This window comes from Aphelocoma coerulescens, unplaced genomic scaffold (genome assembly GCF_041296385.1).
Source record: "Aphelocoma coerulescens isolate FSJ_1873_10779 unplaced genomic scaffold, UR_Acoe_1.0 HiC_scaffold_46, whole genome shotgun sequence".
Lineage (NCBI taxonomy): Eukaryota > Metazoa > Chordata > Aves > Passeriformes > Corvidae > Aphelocoma > Aphelocoma coerulescens.
In genome coordinates, this window is record NW_027183804.1 from 1601196 (window position 1) to 1616638 (window position 15443).

Below are 15443 nucleotides of genomic sequence, written 5' to 3' on the forward strand. Positions count from 1 at the left end.
CCCATCAGAGGAGCCACGTTTGGCAGAGCCCTGGTGACCCACATTCCCTGTGATCCATGTTGGGAAGACCCCTGGCTGGTGCTCTCCACATTCTCCTGGATCCCCGTAGGCACCTGGGTGAACACAGGGGCAGGAACATCCATCGGGACTCAGATCAACATTGGAAATTCATTGGGAAGAGCTGATTTTTTACCTTTACACCCTAAAATTTTCATCTGCTCTCTCCAATTGTTTCTTCTGGTGGTATCAAGCAACCCTGGATGATCTTGGAGATCTTCTGCAGCCTAAGTAATTTCTGTGTTAATCCCACTGAAACAACCAAAATTGGGCTACAAATAAAGAAATTAAAGAGATCTAAAGCGGCACCATTTTACCAGAATTTGGGGGTGAATTTGGGGTTCAGGGGAATATTCGGGAGGATCTGAGTGTTGTGGGGCTGTGAAGCCAGGCAGATTGGGGCCACAATCTCGTAGTTGTGCTGGCAGAACGTGTCCACCTGAGCCCGTCTGTTCTCCAGGAATTCCAGCTGGCTGTCCCAGTCCTTGCCCTGGGTCTCCCCCTTCAGGGTGTGACCTCCAAAGTGCCCAAATCGCTGCTGAAGTGCCCGAGCTGCTCCAGGCTTTGGATGCTCCTGTCCCCCAGCCTGTCCTGGTCGGTGCCATGGGGGGTGGAGAGGGTCTGGGGGCACCTTGGGGGACTGGGAGGGGCTTTTGTGGCCCTTGGAGCCACTTATGGTGCTGGGATGGGGTTTGGGGGGCTTTTGGGGCAGTCTGTGAGGGAGTTTTGGGGTGCTGGCAGGGGTGTGTGGCTTGGAGAGAATTTGGGTGGGTGTTGGGGGAGATGGAAAGGGGATTTTGTGGCTTTTGGGGCCATTTCTATTGCAGGGAGTGGTTTGGGGAGTCCTGGCTGGGAGCTGTGGGGTGGCCTGAGGGGTCCATGAGCAGCTGTGTGGCTGGGCCCTGCCCTGCACACCTGGCTCAGGTGTGAGCCTGCCCCGGGAAGGGAGCGGGACATTCCCATCCCCACGGATCAGGGCTGGGAGCAGCACTGGGACCGCAGACATGGAAATACTGGGAGCCACTGGGACCACACTGGGGGGTGAATTATCTCCCCCAGCACCTTTCCCTTGAGAAATCCTGTTGTCACTGCTTTGTAGGTTTTCTCGATTCCCAGCACTCCCCCAGGGGCCCCACTCCCCAAGGTCACCTAGCTGCTGTATTTTTTCAATCACCACATCCAGATGATTTCCCCTTTCATTAAGCAAAAGGGTCATTATCACATTTTTGTATGCTGGGGGAGCCGTCCTAATCTGTCTGTTTCTCATAGAAACAGTCAGGGGATTCTGCATCAGAGTATCAGCGTCCCCGAGAAAAAATGGCTGCTGTCATCCCTTCCTCCTTTATTGGCTGTATACAATCTCGCAAGGTACATCAGGGATGCCCAGAGCCTGGCCAGTCATCTTCTGTGGGGTAATTAGCATTACATCCCTCAGTAGCCAAGGCTAGCACATTAGGATCCGTGCTTGTGCCATGTCCCGAGTGCATCCTGCACAAAGGTATCTGAACTCAACCCCACAGATTTCTGAGCAGCTACGGTGTCCAGTCTTACTCCAGCAGCTCCCTGATTGTGCAAATGCACCATCCAAAAGAGCAGAGACTCCCCCAGTCTCTGCTTAAACCTGTCAGTGATACCTTTTATTTTGTGCTGAGTAAAATCTTCTACCACATCTGCCCTCACATTCTGCCCATCTAATGCCATCTTTTGCCTTATCACCGATTTCACATTCATGAATTCATCTGGGGAGTCAGCCTCGTCAGAATCCGTAGAATCCCAAATATCACCATCCCATTTCCCTGGCTCCCATGGCACACCTGCTTCTGCAATCTCTGCCTGCACTTTCTTGTGATTCACTCGTCCCCTTCTTTTCCTGTATTTATACTGTGCAACCCGAACCGCAGCCTTTTCAGCCACAGTCTGGTAAGTGTCTCGCTTATCAGCAAACAACTTGCTCTGGCACTGCACCATCACAATCTGATTCTGCCAATCACACATTTGTCCCTCCATGCGGGAGCATTCCAACAACAACCGTTCCTTCTCTTGGTACTCTTTCCGATACACTGTTAACAAAATCCATGCCCATCTTCCCGAACCCACAGTCTCTGTGCCTTTTGCAATAGGCACTTTTTGGATACGTTTTAAGGCATCCAGTGGGTTGGCTTCCTTCACACCATTCCTTTCACAGCCCTCCCACCTGAGCCCACTGGAGAGCCAGCGAACTATAAGGAAGGTCTTCCCATCTGGGAATGTCGGGTGGAGCTGACACGTCGCATTTGGATGTCAAAAGTGACATTTTGCTCAGATCCTGGCGACTGTGCCAGTGTATGTTTTGCCAGTTGACAGGGGTGCTTTAAAGGACACAGACACCAAGAGAAAGAATGGTCTCATTTCCTATGAACAGCAAGGAAACACAACAGTAAAATGATACATTTCATAAAACGATAGGCTTACTGCGTGCTTGGCTTTAGTGGCAAGCAAAGCCAAGCAAGGTAATGCACCTAAATCAGTACTAAACGAGACAGGGGAGAGTGATTTAGAAAGATGCATCACCAATTGCCTAAATACTTCACCATCACCCAGAGTCCGCAGTCACTGGGGAGCCCCGTTTCGCAGCAAGGACCTGGAGAACCCTTCCTGTTGTGGATGGGTAAAACTTGACCAAATGAAGGCCTTGTTGCCTCTGTAAAATCATGGCTTACTCCTGTTACTTCAGCAAAGAAGAAAAGGATTCTGGGAGTGACTCAGCTGGAATAGAGGTAGAAAACAGGCCATGTAACCATAGAAAACAAGTTATATAACCATCACATGTTCACATCATGGTTTATGGTGGTTGGCTGAATAATATTGGTGGTGTTTTAAAGGAATGTTACTGATAAAGGTCTAATTGCTTATAAAGGCCCAGTTTTTGCAATGAACCAGCTGCCTTCTGCACCTGCCTGGAGACTCCGTGTCGTTTCGTATGGTAACAATTGTCTCTTGAACGACGGGATATCAGGTTGCTGTGAGGAGGTAGATGGCGACCGACAACGAAGGCCCGTGGATCCAGAGCGACAGCGTATCAGATTGCAGTGAAGAGATGGACTGCAACTCAGCAAGGCGGTCCTTGCAATCCTCCGGTCCTGCAAGCAGAAAGCGGAGCTCAGACCCCGCCACAATGACAGGGGACTTTCTTTGCAAACCACACTCTGACGGAGAGCAAAATGCTGACACAGCCTATAAGGTTAGGTCAGTGGTATTCACTGGGTGAAGAACCACAGGACTGGGAGTCTCCTGTGACTGGGGGTGTCCTGGTAGCGTCGGTGCAGTTAAAAAGATATTGCAGCACATTCTCCACATTGCAGCAACTTTTATTACGGGTTAAAGAAGCCTGTAACTGTTTCCAAATGAGAAAGGCTTTGATGTTAAAAGCTCCTGTGCGTAGCTGCAGCAGAGATAACGATAATGAACACGGGCAGGGATCCAGGGAACGAGGGAACGGATCAATCCTCAACTGAGAGTAATGGACTCAAAACATACACGGTATTGCGGGCACAAGCGATGCCTTCCTGGAGCGGCCTCTTTGCACGGCGCTCTCCCATAGCACGGCGCTCCCCCATAGCACAGCACTCCCCCATAGCATGGCGCTCCCCCATAGCACGGCGTTCCCCCATAGCACGGCACTCCCCCATAGCATGGCGCTCCCCCATAGCACAGCGCTCCCCCATAGCACGGCGCTCCCCCATAGCACAGCACTCCCCCACAGCACGGCGCTCCCCCATAGCACGGCGCTCCCCCATAGCACGGCGCTCCCCCCTAGCACGGCGTTCCCCCATAGCACGGCACTCCCCCATAGCATGGCGCTCCCCCATAGCACAGCCCTCCCCCATAGCACGGCACTCCCCCATAGCATGGCGCTCCCCCATAGCACGGCGCTCCCCCATAGCACGGCGCTCCCCCATAGCACGGCGCTCCCCCCATAGCACGGCGCTCCCCCCATAGCACGGCGCTCCCCCATAGCACGGCACTCTCCCATAGCACGGCATTCCCCCCATAGCACGGTGCTCCCCCTGGAGCAGGGCGTTCCCCCACAGCACGGCGCTCCCCCCATAGCACGGCGCTCCCCCTGGAGCAGGGCGTTCCCCCACAGCGGCTGCTCTGCAGGACTTCTCCAGCCACGGCTTCTCCAGCGCCCTCCCCTGCAAGCGGCTTCTCCGCTGCCAGCTCCCCCCGCAGAGGCTCCTTCACTGCCTGTCCCCCAAAAACAGCCCCTCCGGTGGCTGCTCCACCAGCGGCAGCCCCACCGGCCCCTGCTCGCCCAGAGGCAGCTCACCGCATACTGGCCGACTCCGAGAGATGGTGGCCTTTGATAGCTATCCTGGCTCGGGCTACCCTTCCCACCCCGGAACCATAAATCGCGGCCAGACGGCAGATTTATATCCTACATGGAATGATGACACCAGTTCCCGTTTAAAGACAGGAGCTGCATGAGCACCTTCCTTTTTTATTTCTGATTCACCCTCAGGAGAGGAATCACATTCAGTAGTATTCCAACGTTACTGTCCCAGCTCTTGGGGTCCCATTCTGGATTTGTAACAGTAGCCCAGAGCCCTGGGCCAGCTGCCTTTCTGTCTATCTTTTTGCCTCATCGCCTAGCAACCCAAAGGGCACCTCTTTCTGCCAAAACAGCACATTTCTTCCTGAGTTGCTCACCCTGTTCTACAGCAGTCACAAATACTCGACATTGTAACACCATATCAGCTCGTAGCTGTTCTATTTTTTCATCTTGTTCACCTGTTTGTCAAGCTCTGCATTCTCTTCAACAGCAACTTTGTGTGCAAGTAAGAGACAACCAGCCATCCGACCAGCAGGAATCAGCCGCTCTTTAGAGCATGTCTGAGGAGTTTGTATAAAGTCTTGGCAGTATTTCAACACCCCCATGGGGTCCTTGGCCTCTCATGGTTCGGGCTCAATCCTCATCCAAGTTTCCAGCTTATGCCATAACGTGCTCCGTGGTTCCTGCGTCCAGCCCGGTGGCTCCACTGACAGAGCCACGGCCTGAGGCTCCTTTTTATGGGACATTGTCACCAGTGCACTCGCACGAGGACACCATAAGGACCACAAGAAAAGCGAGGCCGATAACTCTGTTCTAATGAAATTGGCTGGCGACAGCACAAACACGAACGACTCAAAGTCCTTCCTAACAGAATCTGAGAAGTACTTGAGCTACATTTGCAATGTCCACACTGTGCAACAACAAATGGATGACACGGATCACACATCGGACACAGAACAATATCACTAAGCCCCTGCACACAACTGGGTACCTGGACTAAATCCTGACCTCCCATACGCCACACACAGACACACACGTGCGGTATTTGCACTGGAGGATTTGGAGTCCAAACCATGATGTGTTTGATGCCCTGATAGTCTGCGTCAATAACCCCTGGTAGCACAAACACTCCTTGACGGGAGGTTGACGATCGGCCCAGCAAAAGTGCACTTAATCCTTTCCCTAATGGTCCCTTTGCATTGGTAGGGACACACTGCACTTGTGAATCAAGCAGTGTCACTTCCCGGGCTGTGGAAACGTCCACTCCGGCACTCCCTGAGGTGGCGGTGCAGAGGCGATCCAAGCAGCTCTCTGTGGCTCCCTGTATTGGTCCTCGCACCAGGGCCCCCCATGCTCTTCTTCCAGGTTCCCAGTGGGTTCCATCCTTTTTAAAATTTGGCCTGCACTCAAAAGCCCAATGCCCAGTTTTCTGACAACGATTACAAACCCTGGAAAAGGTAACTTTTTCAGTTTTAGAAGCTTGACATTGTGCTTTTACATGCCCTTGTTTCCCACATTTAAAAGAATGCGGCCCCTTATCTCGCTGACCTTGTTTTACAAGCAGCTTTACAGCCACAGCAAATGCTTCAGCCATTAAGACAGCATTTTCTGCCAGCGTCCCGACTTTCTCACATACCTCCACCATATCTACTATGGAAGCAGTGCCAGGGAGTGCCATCAGAATTCTTTTGAGTGCCAAATTAGCGTTTTGAAGTGCTAGGAACATAAGTACAGAATCCCTTGCTGCTTCAGGAACGCCGGAGCTTTGAATACTTTCTCGCAATCGATCCAAAAAGGACATGTATGTTTTGGTTGGCCCTTGTGTTACTTTAGTAAAAGGCGGCACTGTTTTGCCATCCTCAGGCATTTGCCTCAGAGCCTCTCGAGCTGCGTGGGCTGACTGATGTAAAACCTGTACATGCATTCGGCTCTGTACTTGAGCATCAATAAATGCGCCTGTTCCTGTTAGCATTTCTACAGATGCATATTTCAAATTTCATATTCCATCCCTAAGTTAGCTACAGCAGCTTGCTGACATAAATCAGTCCACTTAAGACTTCCACAATATTTATTGCATCCCTGTAATAATTGCATTAATTGTTGACAATCATAAGGGCAAAAAATATTGGACCCAAAGATGTTATCTGTAAATTTCTGTGTGTAAGGATTCTGCAACCCATAAACACAAACTGATTTTCTAGCTTCTTTGATCACCTCCCAAACAAATGGTGTCCAGTGGTTAGGTGTCCAGCCCCCGTCAGGATTTGCGCCTCCCAACACTACTAGATAAGCCCCAGGAATAAATTCTCCCTCTATTATGGCATTCTGTGTAACTCCTTTCCAGTGTTTCTCAAAATAGCTTGGCCCCGACCCATCACTTGGCCCTGATCCACCACCTGCTGATCCACCCCCCCCCCCCCGTTTGTCTTCCCTCTCTCCTCCGTAACTCTTCTGCTTCCATTTCCTTACATCGAATCTGCTGCAAACAATCCCAATCTGACTCTTCCCCCAAACCCTGAGTCACTTGGTTAAGTCTTTCCTCCCATCTGGTATTTCTTATGTCATTTTTCCATATGGTTTGTAGCAGTCTCTCCCACTCCACGTTCTGTTGTTCTCTTAAATTCTGTTCCATCACCAGCCGTGCACGCTCCTGCTCCTCTGTCTTCTGAAGCATCTCGAGACCCCAGTCTGCTGCAGGTGGTGGGGGTGGTGCAGGAACAGCACAAGGTGGTGGAGGGGGAAAAGTCTCCCCTCGGAGGGGTAGGTGGCAGTGGTGGATACTCAGTGACAACTTCCATAGGTGCCGCCAGAGGTGGCTCCGATTGTGTTGGGGCTGTAGGCACAGCAGGTGCCTCCTCAGGTGCACTTGGATACGGTAAGGGAGGTTCAAAAGCCGTGATAACAGGGCAGGCTATCGGGGCTGCTGCAAATGCCTGCGTGGCCCCATCGGCAGCTGCCTGCTCTGCTTTCATATCTTGCAAGGTCACATAAACTAATTTCCATGCTGTAGACAAAGAACAGGCTTCCTTATCCCCATTGCTAACAGCGTCCCAGAGGCGGTCACCCACTCCCTGCCAAGTTTCTAAATAAAAAGCCGTATTTGGCTCGGGTGCAGAGCCGTTTTGTCGGCACCATTGCAACAATCGTCTCAATGTGGACTCCTCATATTTCACCCCTCTCGTAGGAAGGATTTTTAACAGTAACCTGACTATGGCCCCTTCTTCTACAGAAACTTTCTGCCCCATAGCCGGGGGGGCCTGAGTGTCCCAGGGCTCAGGTTTTGCACCGCTTCAGCACCACAGAGATGCAGGTCAAGTGAAGAAGCCAAACTGTTTATTAAGAGAAGGCGAAAGAAAGGGATGAGCTGGGAGGGAAAAAAAGGGGATGGGCAGTGTCTGAGGGCTGGAGGGATGGAGCTATCTACAGGGAGGGAGAGAGCTAAAGCCACTTGAGCTTCCCACAGGCTCAGCTGTGCCCAGCATCAGCTGTGCCTGGAGCTCCAGCAGCATTTGTAGATGATGTCTTCGTCGCTATCTTCTGGTGCTATTCTTGGGACACTGGTTCACGGCATACAGAAGATGAACCTTCTTCAGCTGTTTGGGCAAAGTGGGCTTGAATTTCCTGATTACAGCAGGATGGTCCAGCGTCGTTCCTCGGGGCTTGGATGGCTGGAAGAGGAAGAGAGCCACGGTCAGAGCTTGGATCTGGGGGAATCCAAGGAGACCTTACTGCCAGGGCCATCTCAGCCTGCTCTTGCCATGGCCACAAGAGAGGAGGGACAAATGGGATCAGCCCGAAGGTGCTGGCCATGAAGCTCCCCACCGTGTCCCTGAAACCTCTCTGTGCTCTGCCCACTTCACCCCGAGTCCACACATGGAGCAAAGCCCCCACAGCCAGGGCAGGGATTGCAGCTCCCGAGCCAGGCATTGCAGCTCGCCCCCGCCAGCCCCCGCTGACAGCCCGCTGCCCTCACTCACCCTCACTGAGGACCTGGAGCTCTTCCTTCTGCCCCCTCAAGAGCACCCTGGCAGTCGCTGGGAGCACAGAGGCGGTCACGGCCCCGCGGCACAGCTCCCTCGCAGCGGCGCTGCCAGCCCCGTGGCCACTCGCTCTCCTGCCCCGGCAGGGCTCAGCCCGGGCCCGTGCCGCATCCTGACGCCCGAGGGCACGGCTGCGAGAGGGCGGCAGCGGCCCCGAGGGCAGGCGGGGCTGCACGGCCCCGGGCCCGGATGCCGCTGCCGGGGCAGCAGCCGGGGCTGGGGCCGAGCTGCGGCGGGGCGGGGAGGGGCCCCGGGCTCGTGGCTCACCCATGAACCTGGCGGCCGCCTCCCGCAGGGACTCCTGTGGGCTGCCCACGAACGGCAGGGCCTGGAGCAGGAGCTCGGCCGCTCGGCTCCTGTCCACTGCCAGCTGCAGAGAGCGCCAGGAGGGAAGGGTTGGCGCGGGCTCAGCCCTTGGCCGGGCTCTCTGCGCCCAGCCCTGGCCTCCCCTGCCCGCACGGCCCCGAGGCCCGGCCAGCAGCCGCTGGCGCCGGGCTCTGGAGGGGGCCGAGGGCCGGCTGCTGCCCGGGGAGCCGCGGTGCCGCCCCGTGCCACGGCCCAGCGGGGCCGGGGCTCCATCGGCAGCCGGCTCGGGGCCACAGGAGCCTGGAGAAGAGCCCAGGCAAGGGAGCGGCGTGTGGGGCGCAGGCTGGCGCTCCTGGTGCAGCACCGCAGCCAACCCCACACACTGGGTACCAGGGGCAGGGGGCTTCTCCAGGCTCAGCTTGGGCTTCCAGGCAGTCCTTACCAGGCACTCGGCAAACTTCAACCTCTGGTCCTTCTTCAGCAGCTGCTCGAGATCTGTCCTCTTCAGGAACTTGGCTGCACAAATCAGTGTTTCACGAGAAGCCTGGAGAGCAGCAGAGACCCAGAGATGGCACCACGGCCCAGGGCACAGGACTCGTGTCCCTGTGCCAAGGCTGGGAGGAGGCTGCAGCCCGGGAGGCGCCAGGGCTGGAGGCAGCCGAGCCCCCTCCCAGGGATGCAGCAGCATCCCACAAAACCTTACCTTTGCCACACGCCAGTTCTCATCATCCCAGTAGATTAAAAGTGGGTAAAGGCTCTGGTTCACAATCGTCTTCAGGGGCTTTTTTCCCTCCTCCACTACCAACTCCATCACCTTGGAGAAGAGGTGAATGGAGAGCAGCTGCACATGGCTGTTGTCCTGGAGGAAAGGAAACCAACTTGATGCCATGATGAGTTTTTTGCCTTTTCTTTCATACCCTGTTTATATACCTTTTTATAGCTTTTTGTATTCTTAGTGTTTTTTTAGCCTACATTCTTAGACTTATTTTGTTAAGCTAGGAGACTAAACATCTTAGAAACGCCAGACACCAATGTCCTCTCCAGAACACATTTTGTCAACTAAGATAGGACCATTGAGGGGGAAGGTTCCTTGGGAAGGGGGGCTCAATTGAGCCTCTCACTGGGGAATCTTTGATAGATATGCTAATTAGTAAGATCTATAATGTTATACCCAATCTATCGTGTGTGTGCATTGCGGGGCGCATTTTGGCCCATTCCACGTGGGCGTGGTGCACCTAAGGATCCTTATAATAAATACAGAGGTAAAAGCCCTTTCTCCCTTCTAAGCGTGTTTGACTCTTGATTTTAAGACCAGGAAAAGGCATCAAACTACTCCAGGCCCACCTAGGCAAAGGCCTGAAAATGCAAAAGGCACAGCATTTCTGGGCAGCACTCAGTGCCTATGGCTGGGGCACAGAGCCTTACATTTGCAAAGAGTGGCAGGAGCGCCTCAGCCAGTTTCGGGGCGGTGGTGCTGGATACCAGGATGTCTTTGTTCTCCAGCACATTCATGAACACAGAGAGGGACATCCTGACCACCTCTCCGTCTGCATCATCCAGCAGCTCCACAAGCCGTTGGGACAGGCTGCCCATCCTTCTGGCCTGTGTGGAACACAAGGCTGTGCTGTGAAGCCATGAACGGCTGCACTGCCTACACCACCCTGGCCCTGCAAGCCCACCCTGCTGCCGCAGGGCCCGGAGGCCAAAGGCCTGTCCCGAAGCACTGGGGCAGCTGAGCCGGGAGGCAGGAGAGCTGGGAGCAGCTGCCTCAGCTCCTGAAGCCCAGCCAAGCCCATGTGACTGCTTTCCCCAGCGCAGCTTCAGCCGCTGCCGCCTTCTCACCATCGCGGGATCCTTGCTGAGCACCACGAGGCCTCTGAGTGCCAGGCGACATCTCTGCCTGCACTCGCTCAGCAGGTACCTGGACATCATCTCCAGGACACTGTCACTGCATTCCCTCAAGTCCAGGCACTCGAGGACCTGAAAGGCACAGGGCAGTGACAGGGGAGCTGGCCGGCAGGAGCCCGGAACCGCCCAGGGCTGGGCCCAGGCAGCAGCGCAGGGCGCGGGCACCGTCCCAGGCAGCTGCGGCTACGAGAGGGCAGAGAGGCGGGAGGCAGCTCAGCGAGGCAGCGCTGGCCGTCAGGCTCACCTCCACAAGGAATGCCAGGAAGGGCAGATCCCAGCGTGGCTCCTCCCTGCTGAGCAGCCTGAGCAGGTGGAGTGTGATGCGGGAACACAAAGGCGTCAAGATCTGGCGCATCTCTCTGGCAGAGGAAAAAACGCACCAAGACCCTGATGTGAGGGGCAAACATCTCCCAGGACTGACTCACAGAGGTCTGGTCTTTCCCCAGCATCCCTGCAGGGGATGTGGGTGCTCTGGGAGGTGGCTGCTCCTGAGCACCCTTCTCCAGCCTTTTCCAGTGCCCTTGGCCATCCCTCATTGACCAGGCCCTCTGGCCCATGGCCACAAGGACGATGTGGGGCACCTCGGGCACAGGGCACAAGTGCCGGGGGCAGTGGGGAGAAGGGGGTCTCACCTGGCCAGCAGACCCACTGCATAGTGCTGGGTGTCAGCACACAGCAGCGTGTCCCAGCCACGCTTGCGCTCCACAGCAACCACCTCATTGTCACAGCGCAGTCGACAGAGCAGAGCCTTCATGGCCTGCACTGCAAACCTGTGTGCAGAGCAAAGCCCAGGTCACACTGGGAGCACTGGTGCTGGCCACAAGGGCATGGGAAGGACAGGAGGACTGGGACCTGTTGGGGTTGGTGGGAAGGCCGTGTTCCTCCCGGCACGTTGTCCAGAAGTGATCAACTTCCTCTGGCGTCTGCTGTGTGGTGATGACAACATGGGAGAGCAGAGCCACAAAGATGCGGGAGGAGTAAAGGTTCATTGCCTCGTGGCACCGAGGCACCTGGACAATCACCCACAGCGCCAGAGTTGCCTGCAAAAGAAGCAGCCCGAGACAGCGCTCAGTGCCGAGCTGTCCATGTGGCAGGGCCCGAGGGGAGACGCAGGGGGAGTACCAGGACTGATGCCCCCCTGAGCCTGCCCCTAGCCCAGGTTTCACCCAGCGCCTGAGGCAGGGAGAGGATGGAGAGCTGCTGGAGCGGCAGCTTGGGGGTGAACAAAGGCCAGTTCCAGAAACTCACAGCCAGGGCAAGGACAGGTGTGTCATCCCCATCAGAGGTGGACATGCTGTGCAGAGGCCAGTCCTCCATCACACAGAGCAGTGTTGGCAGCACCTTCTCCAGTGTGCTGGCTGACAAGCCTATGAGTCTCCACATCATTGTGGCAGCTCTGTGGGATCAGAGCTCTGAGTCAGGGGCGTCTCAGTCACAGTACCATGCCCTGTGCAGCTGTGGGGGCCCAGGTGACAGAGCCCCGGTGCCCTGAGGGGCGGGGAGGGAGCATGGCAGCAGGCTCAGGAAACAGAGGGGCCCGAGGGTCCTGGAGCTCTCCGCCTGTCTGGCAGACCCCATAGGACAGGCGGCACAGGGCAATGGGCCCTAAGGGCTGGTGAGCCCTGAGCTCTCAAGGCAGCTGGGCCCCGTACCTGTCGCACGATGGGGCACAGCGCAGGAGGGTCAGCACCACATCAGCGGGGTGCTCTTCAGCCAGCCTCAGAAGGTTAATGGGCAGCCTGGTATCCACAGTGACATGGGACCCGAGACTCTGGTGAATGTTCCTCACCATGGCTGGCACCTGGAGGAGGCATGGGGAAGACTCGGAGCACTGTCCAAGGGAGCAACTTCCCCAGCTGCCCCCAAGAAATGCTTCCCTTCTTGACTCACTGTTCTGGTCTCAAAAGCTGAGGGGGCCCAGAAGCCGTGGCTTGAGGGGGTACACGATCCTTGGAGTGTCCAGCCCTGGCCCCAGGCTGCTTACCTGCTGCTGAGGAGAAACAGCACTCTCTTCAAAAAAATCCAGTTTGGGAGCATGAATCCCAGTGGGAGTGGGCGTGGTGTCAGGATTTGCGATGCCCTGAGTCTCTCCGGTGTCGGTGTTTGTGATGGCCATGTCCTCAGTCCCTGCCAAGTCCTCAGTCCCTGCCATGTCCTTTGTCACTGCCATATCCTCAGTCCCTCCCATGTCCTCAGTCCCTGCCATGAGAGTCTTCGCCGTGTGATCATTCATGGGACTGTCAGAGTCTTCTGAGCACTCAGGTGAATCTGTGCTGACACCAGGCTCTGCCTGGAGCTCGGTCAGCCCAGAGTCAGGCTCAGCTGTGCCCTCAGTTGCTGTGGTGCTGGTCATTCCACGCCGAATGCGGATGAACTTCTGGAACACCTGCAGGAGAACAGAGGACAGGGAAGAGAGGGATGTTCCAAGGGGTGCTCCAGGTGCGGTGCTCGGCTGAGCAGCAACAGCAGGCCCAGCCCAGGTGGGGATGGCTGCAGGTACCTGCGCTGTTCTTCTCTGGAAGTGGCCGTGGGCATGGTCCTGCTCTTGTGTCCGGTCCAGGGCTGCATCTGGCAAAGAGGGAGCGCAGCCAGAGCTGAGGGGCTGCGGGAGAGGCCGGAGAACGCAGCCCAGCCCTGCGCTCCCCAGGCAGGGACAGCCCCGGGATGCCCAGGGGATGGAGCACGGCTGCTGCGGGGGGTCTGGCCTGGCCCCTCTTCCGTCCTATCCATGGGTCTGTTCTCCAGGGATGGGATGGGATGGGATGGGATGGGATGGGATGGGATGGGATGGGATGGGATGGGATGGGAGGCACCAAGCTGGCTGCTGCCATCAGCCCTGTGGCCCAGCTCTGTCACTCACCGTCCTGCTGTGGCTGGAACTGCTCCAGCTCTTCGGGCTGTTGTGCTGGGGCAGTTGCAGGGCCTTTTTTCCCCCTGAACACTTTGAACAGGCCACGGAATCTGCCCACCATGCCACAGTCTGGCCTTGAGGGCACCTTCAAGAGAGATGCCTGGGGAAAGCTCTGAGTGAACAAGACCTGCACTTGTGCCTTGAAGGCACCAGCAGCAGAGAAGCCTCAGGAAGGCTACAGGACAGCAAGTCCTGCACTCTGGTCTCAGAGGGCTCTTGCCACAAGGACAGGAGACTCCTCGTCAAGGATTGTGGTCAGCAAAGCCAATGGTCTGGCCTTGAGGGCACCGGCCACAGGGATGGGAGATGCCTCGGAAAAGCTCCGGGGCACCAAGTCCCACGGTCTGCCCTCGAGGGCACCTGCAAAAGAGAAGCCTCGAGAAGGCCACAGGTCACCAAGTCCTGTGGTCTGGCCTCGAGGTCACCTGCAGGAATAACGCCTCGGAAAAGCTCCGGGTCAGCGAGGAACGAGTGCGCTGTGCGGGGGCTCCTCACGGCACCGCTCTGTCCCGTCCTGTCCCGTCGCGTGCTCCGAGCACTGTGGCGTGGCCGCTTCGCCGCCAGCCCCAATGTCAGCACGTGTCACAAAGGGCCCTGGGACACCCTGTCCCGTTCCATCCCACGGTGACCGTGCTGCGCCGTGTCACAAAGGGCCCTTGCACACACCCCACCTGCCCTGGGGCCGCCCCCAGCCCACCCCAAGTGGCCCAGGTTGGAAGGAATGCCTTGCCCCAAGTGTCTAAGGCAGCCCAACAGGAACTTTAGCATCGGCTCCAGCCATAAGCAAACGCTCCCCTGCTCTGCGGGCTCGGGGTAGCACCAGGAGCCCCCACGGCTGCCGCCGCAGCCACCGCGGGAAGGGCTCGGGGTCTTCCACAGAAGCTGGCACGGCCTCCTTGGGACACGTCCCGGCCGGTGGCCATCCTAAAGCCGGGGCTGTGACACAGACAAGGAACGTGTGGGCCAGGGCGCAAATGCTGCTCTGACCCCTGGGGCCCGGGGAGCGCTGAAATCAGCAGGGGTGGCAGAGTCCCCTCCGAAGCAGACCTGCCGCCCCCGAGCCCTGGCAGCGCTGGTGCCCATCTCCTGCCCCAGAGACCTGTGCCCCCGGGGGCTTCTCTGCCAGAGGGCAGCCAAAGCCAAGGTGCATTGGGGTCTGTGCTCCTTCCTACAGGGGGCTGTTGGCAGGAGCACCTGGAGTGACTGGGGGCAGCGCTTGGTATCCGACAGGAGATGTTGCTCCTTCCTGGAGTGAATTTTTTCATGGAAGGGATTAGCAGTAGCACCAGAACAGCATCAGCTGCTGAGTTTCACAGGACAAAGAGATTCTACAGAGACACTGTGACGTTTCCTTGTGCTTTTCTGTCTTTCTTGCGTTCTGGAAATGAAAGAATTGTCCCAGCCTCTGATATTCAACATTCCTGTTGCTGTGTGTCTGGCTGTGGCAGCTCATGTCCAAACACAACTGCGTCCCTGCTGAGCAGGGCAATGGACGGCCACAAACAGGGAGGTTCCCCAAGGAACATCAAGGGAGATACCTGGGGAAGCGCAGAGGATAGGGATAGCTGTGGGAGGAGAAGCTGTTCTGTGTCTCTGATGATGGTGCCAGCACCCTGAAGGAGCAGCCAAGACAGGCGCTGGAAGCACACAGGTCCCACCCTTTTCTGCTGTCACATGGACTCGGGACACACTTGCTGCCACAGGTCCAGCAGTCGTGATGCAGGAACAATGGAGGGCCATGCACTGGTAGGGAATGGCCTCCAGCAAGAGCAAAGCAGGATCCTCTGGCAGCAAAGCCTGAGCTTGTGAACCGGGCCATCTCCTCTGCACACAGCAAAGTGCTTCCCTCCGCCCCCGAACGTCTGCCAGCACTCCCTGCTTTTCTTTAGTGCCAGCTGCATCTTCCTTT

At 56.5% G+C, this 15443-nt stretch overlaps 1 protein-coding gene across 1 annotated transcript; it reads right to left on the minus strand.

Annotated features, from left to right (window-relative positions):
* Positions 1 to 3048: 3048 nt before the first annotated feature.
* Positions 3049 to 13595, minus strand: LOC138101773 (maestro heat-like repeat-containing protein family member 7). The gene is made up of 14 exons (XM_068999558.1): positions 13484 to 13595; positions 13124 to 13191; positions 12608 to 13009; positions 12276 to 12424; positions 11872 to 12019; positions 11476 to 11663; positions 11256 to 11393; positions 10868 to 10982; positions 10558 to 10695; positions 10141 to 10317; positions 9419 to 9574; positions 9158 to 9259; positions 8347 to 8779; positions 3049 to 3176 (listed from the first exon to the last, which is right to left on the minus strand). The coding sequence occupies exons 1-14, from the start codon at positions 13593 to 13595 to the stop codon at positions 3049 to 3051; spliced, it is 2454 nt and encodes an 817-aa protein (XP_068855659.1).
* Between the last annotated feature and the right edge of the window lie 1848 nt (positions 13596 to 15443).

Excerpts from the sequence above, each read along its gene's own strand:
- LOC138101773 (XM_068999558.1), bottom strand. The coding sequence starts at position 13,595 with ATGGTGGGCAGATTCCGTGGCCTGTTCAAAGTGTTCAGGGGGAAAAAA. Across the intron at positions 13,010-13,123 it reads TCCAGAGAAGAACAGCGCAG|GTGTTCCAGAAGTTCATCCG; the intron begins GTACCTGCAGCC and ends GTTCTCCTGCAG. Across the intron at positions 10,696-10,867 it reads TCCTGGCATTCCTTGTGGAG|GTCCTCGAGTGCCTGGACTT; the intron begins GTGAGCCTGACG and ends TGTGCCTTTCAG.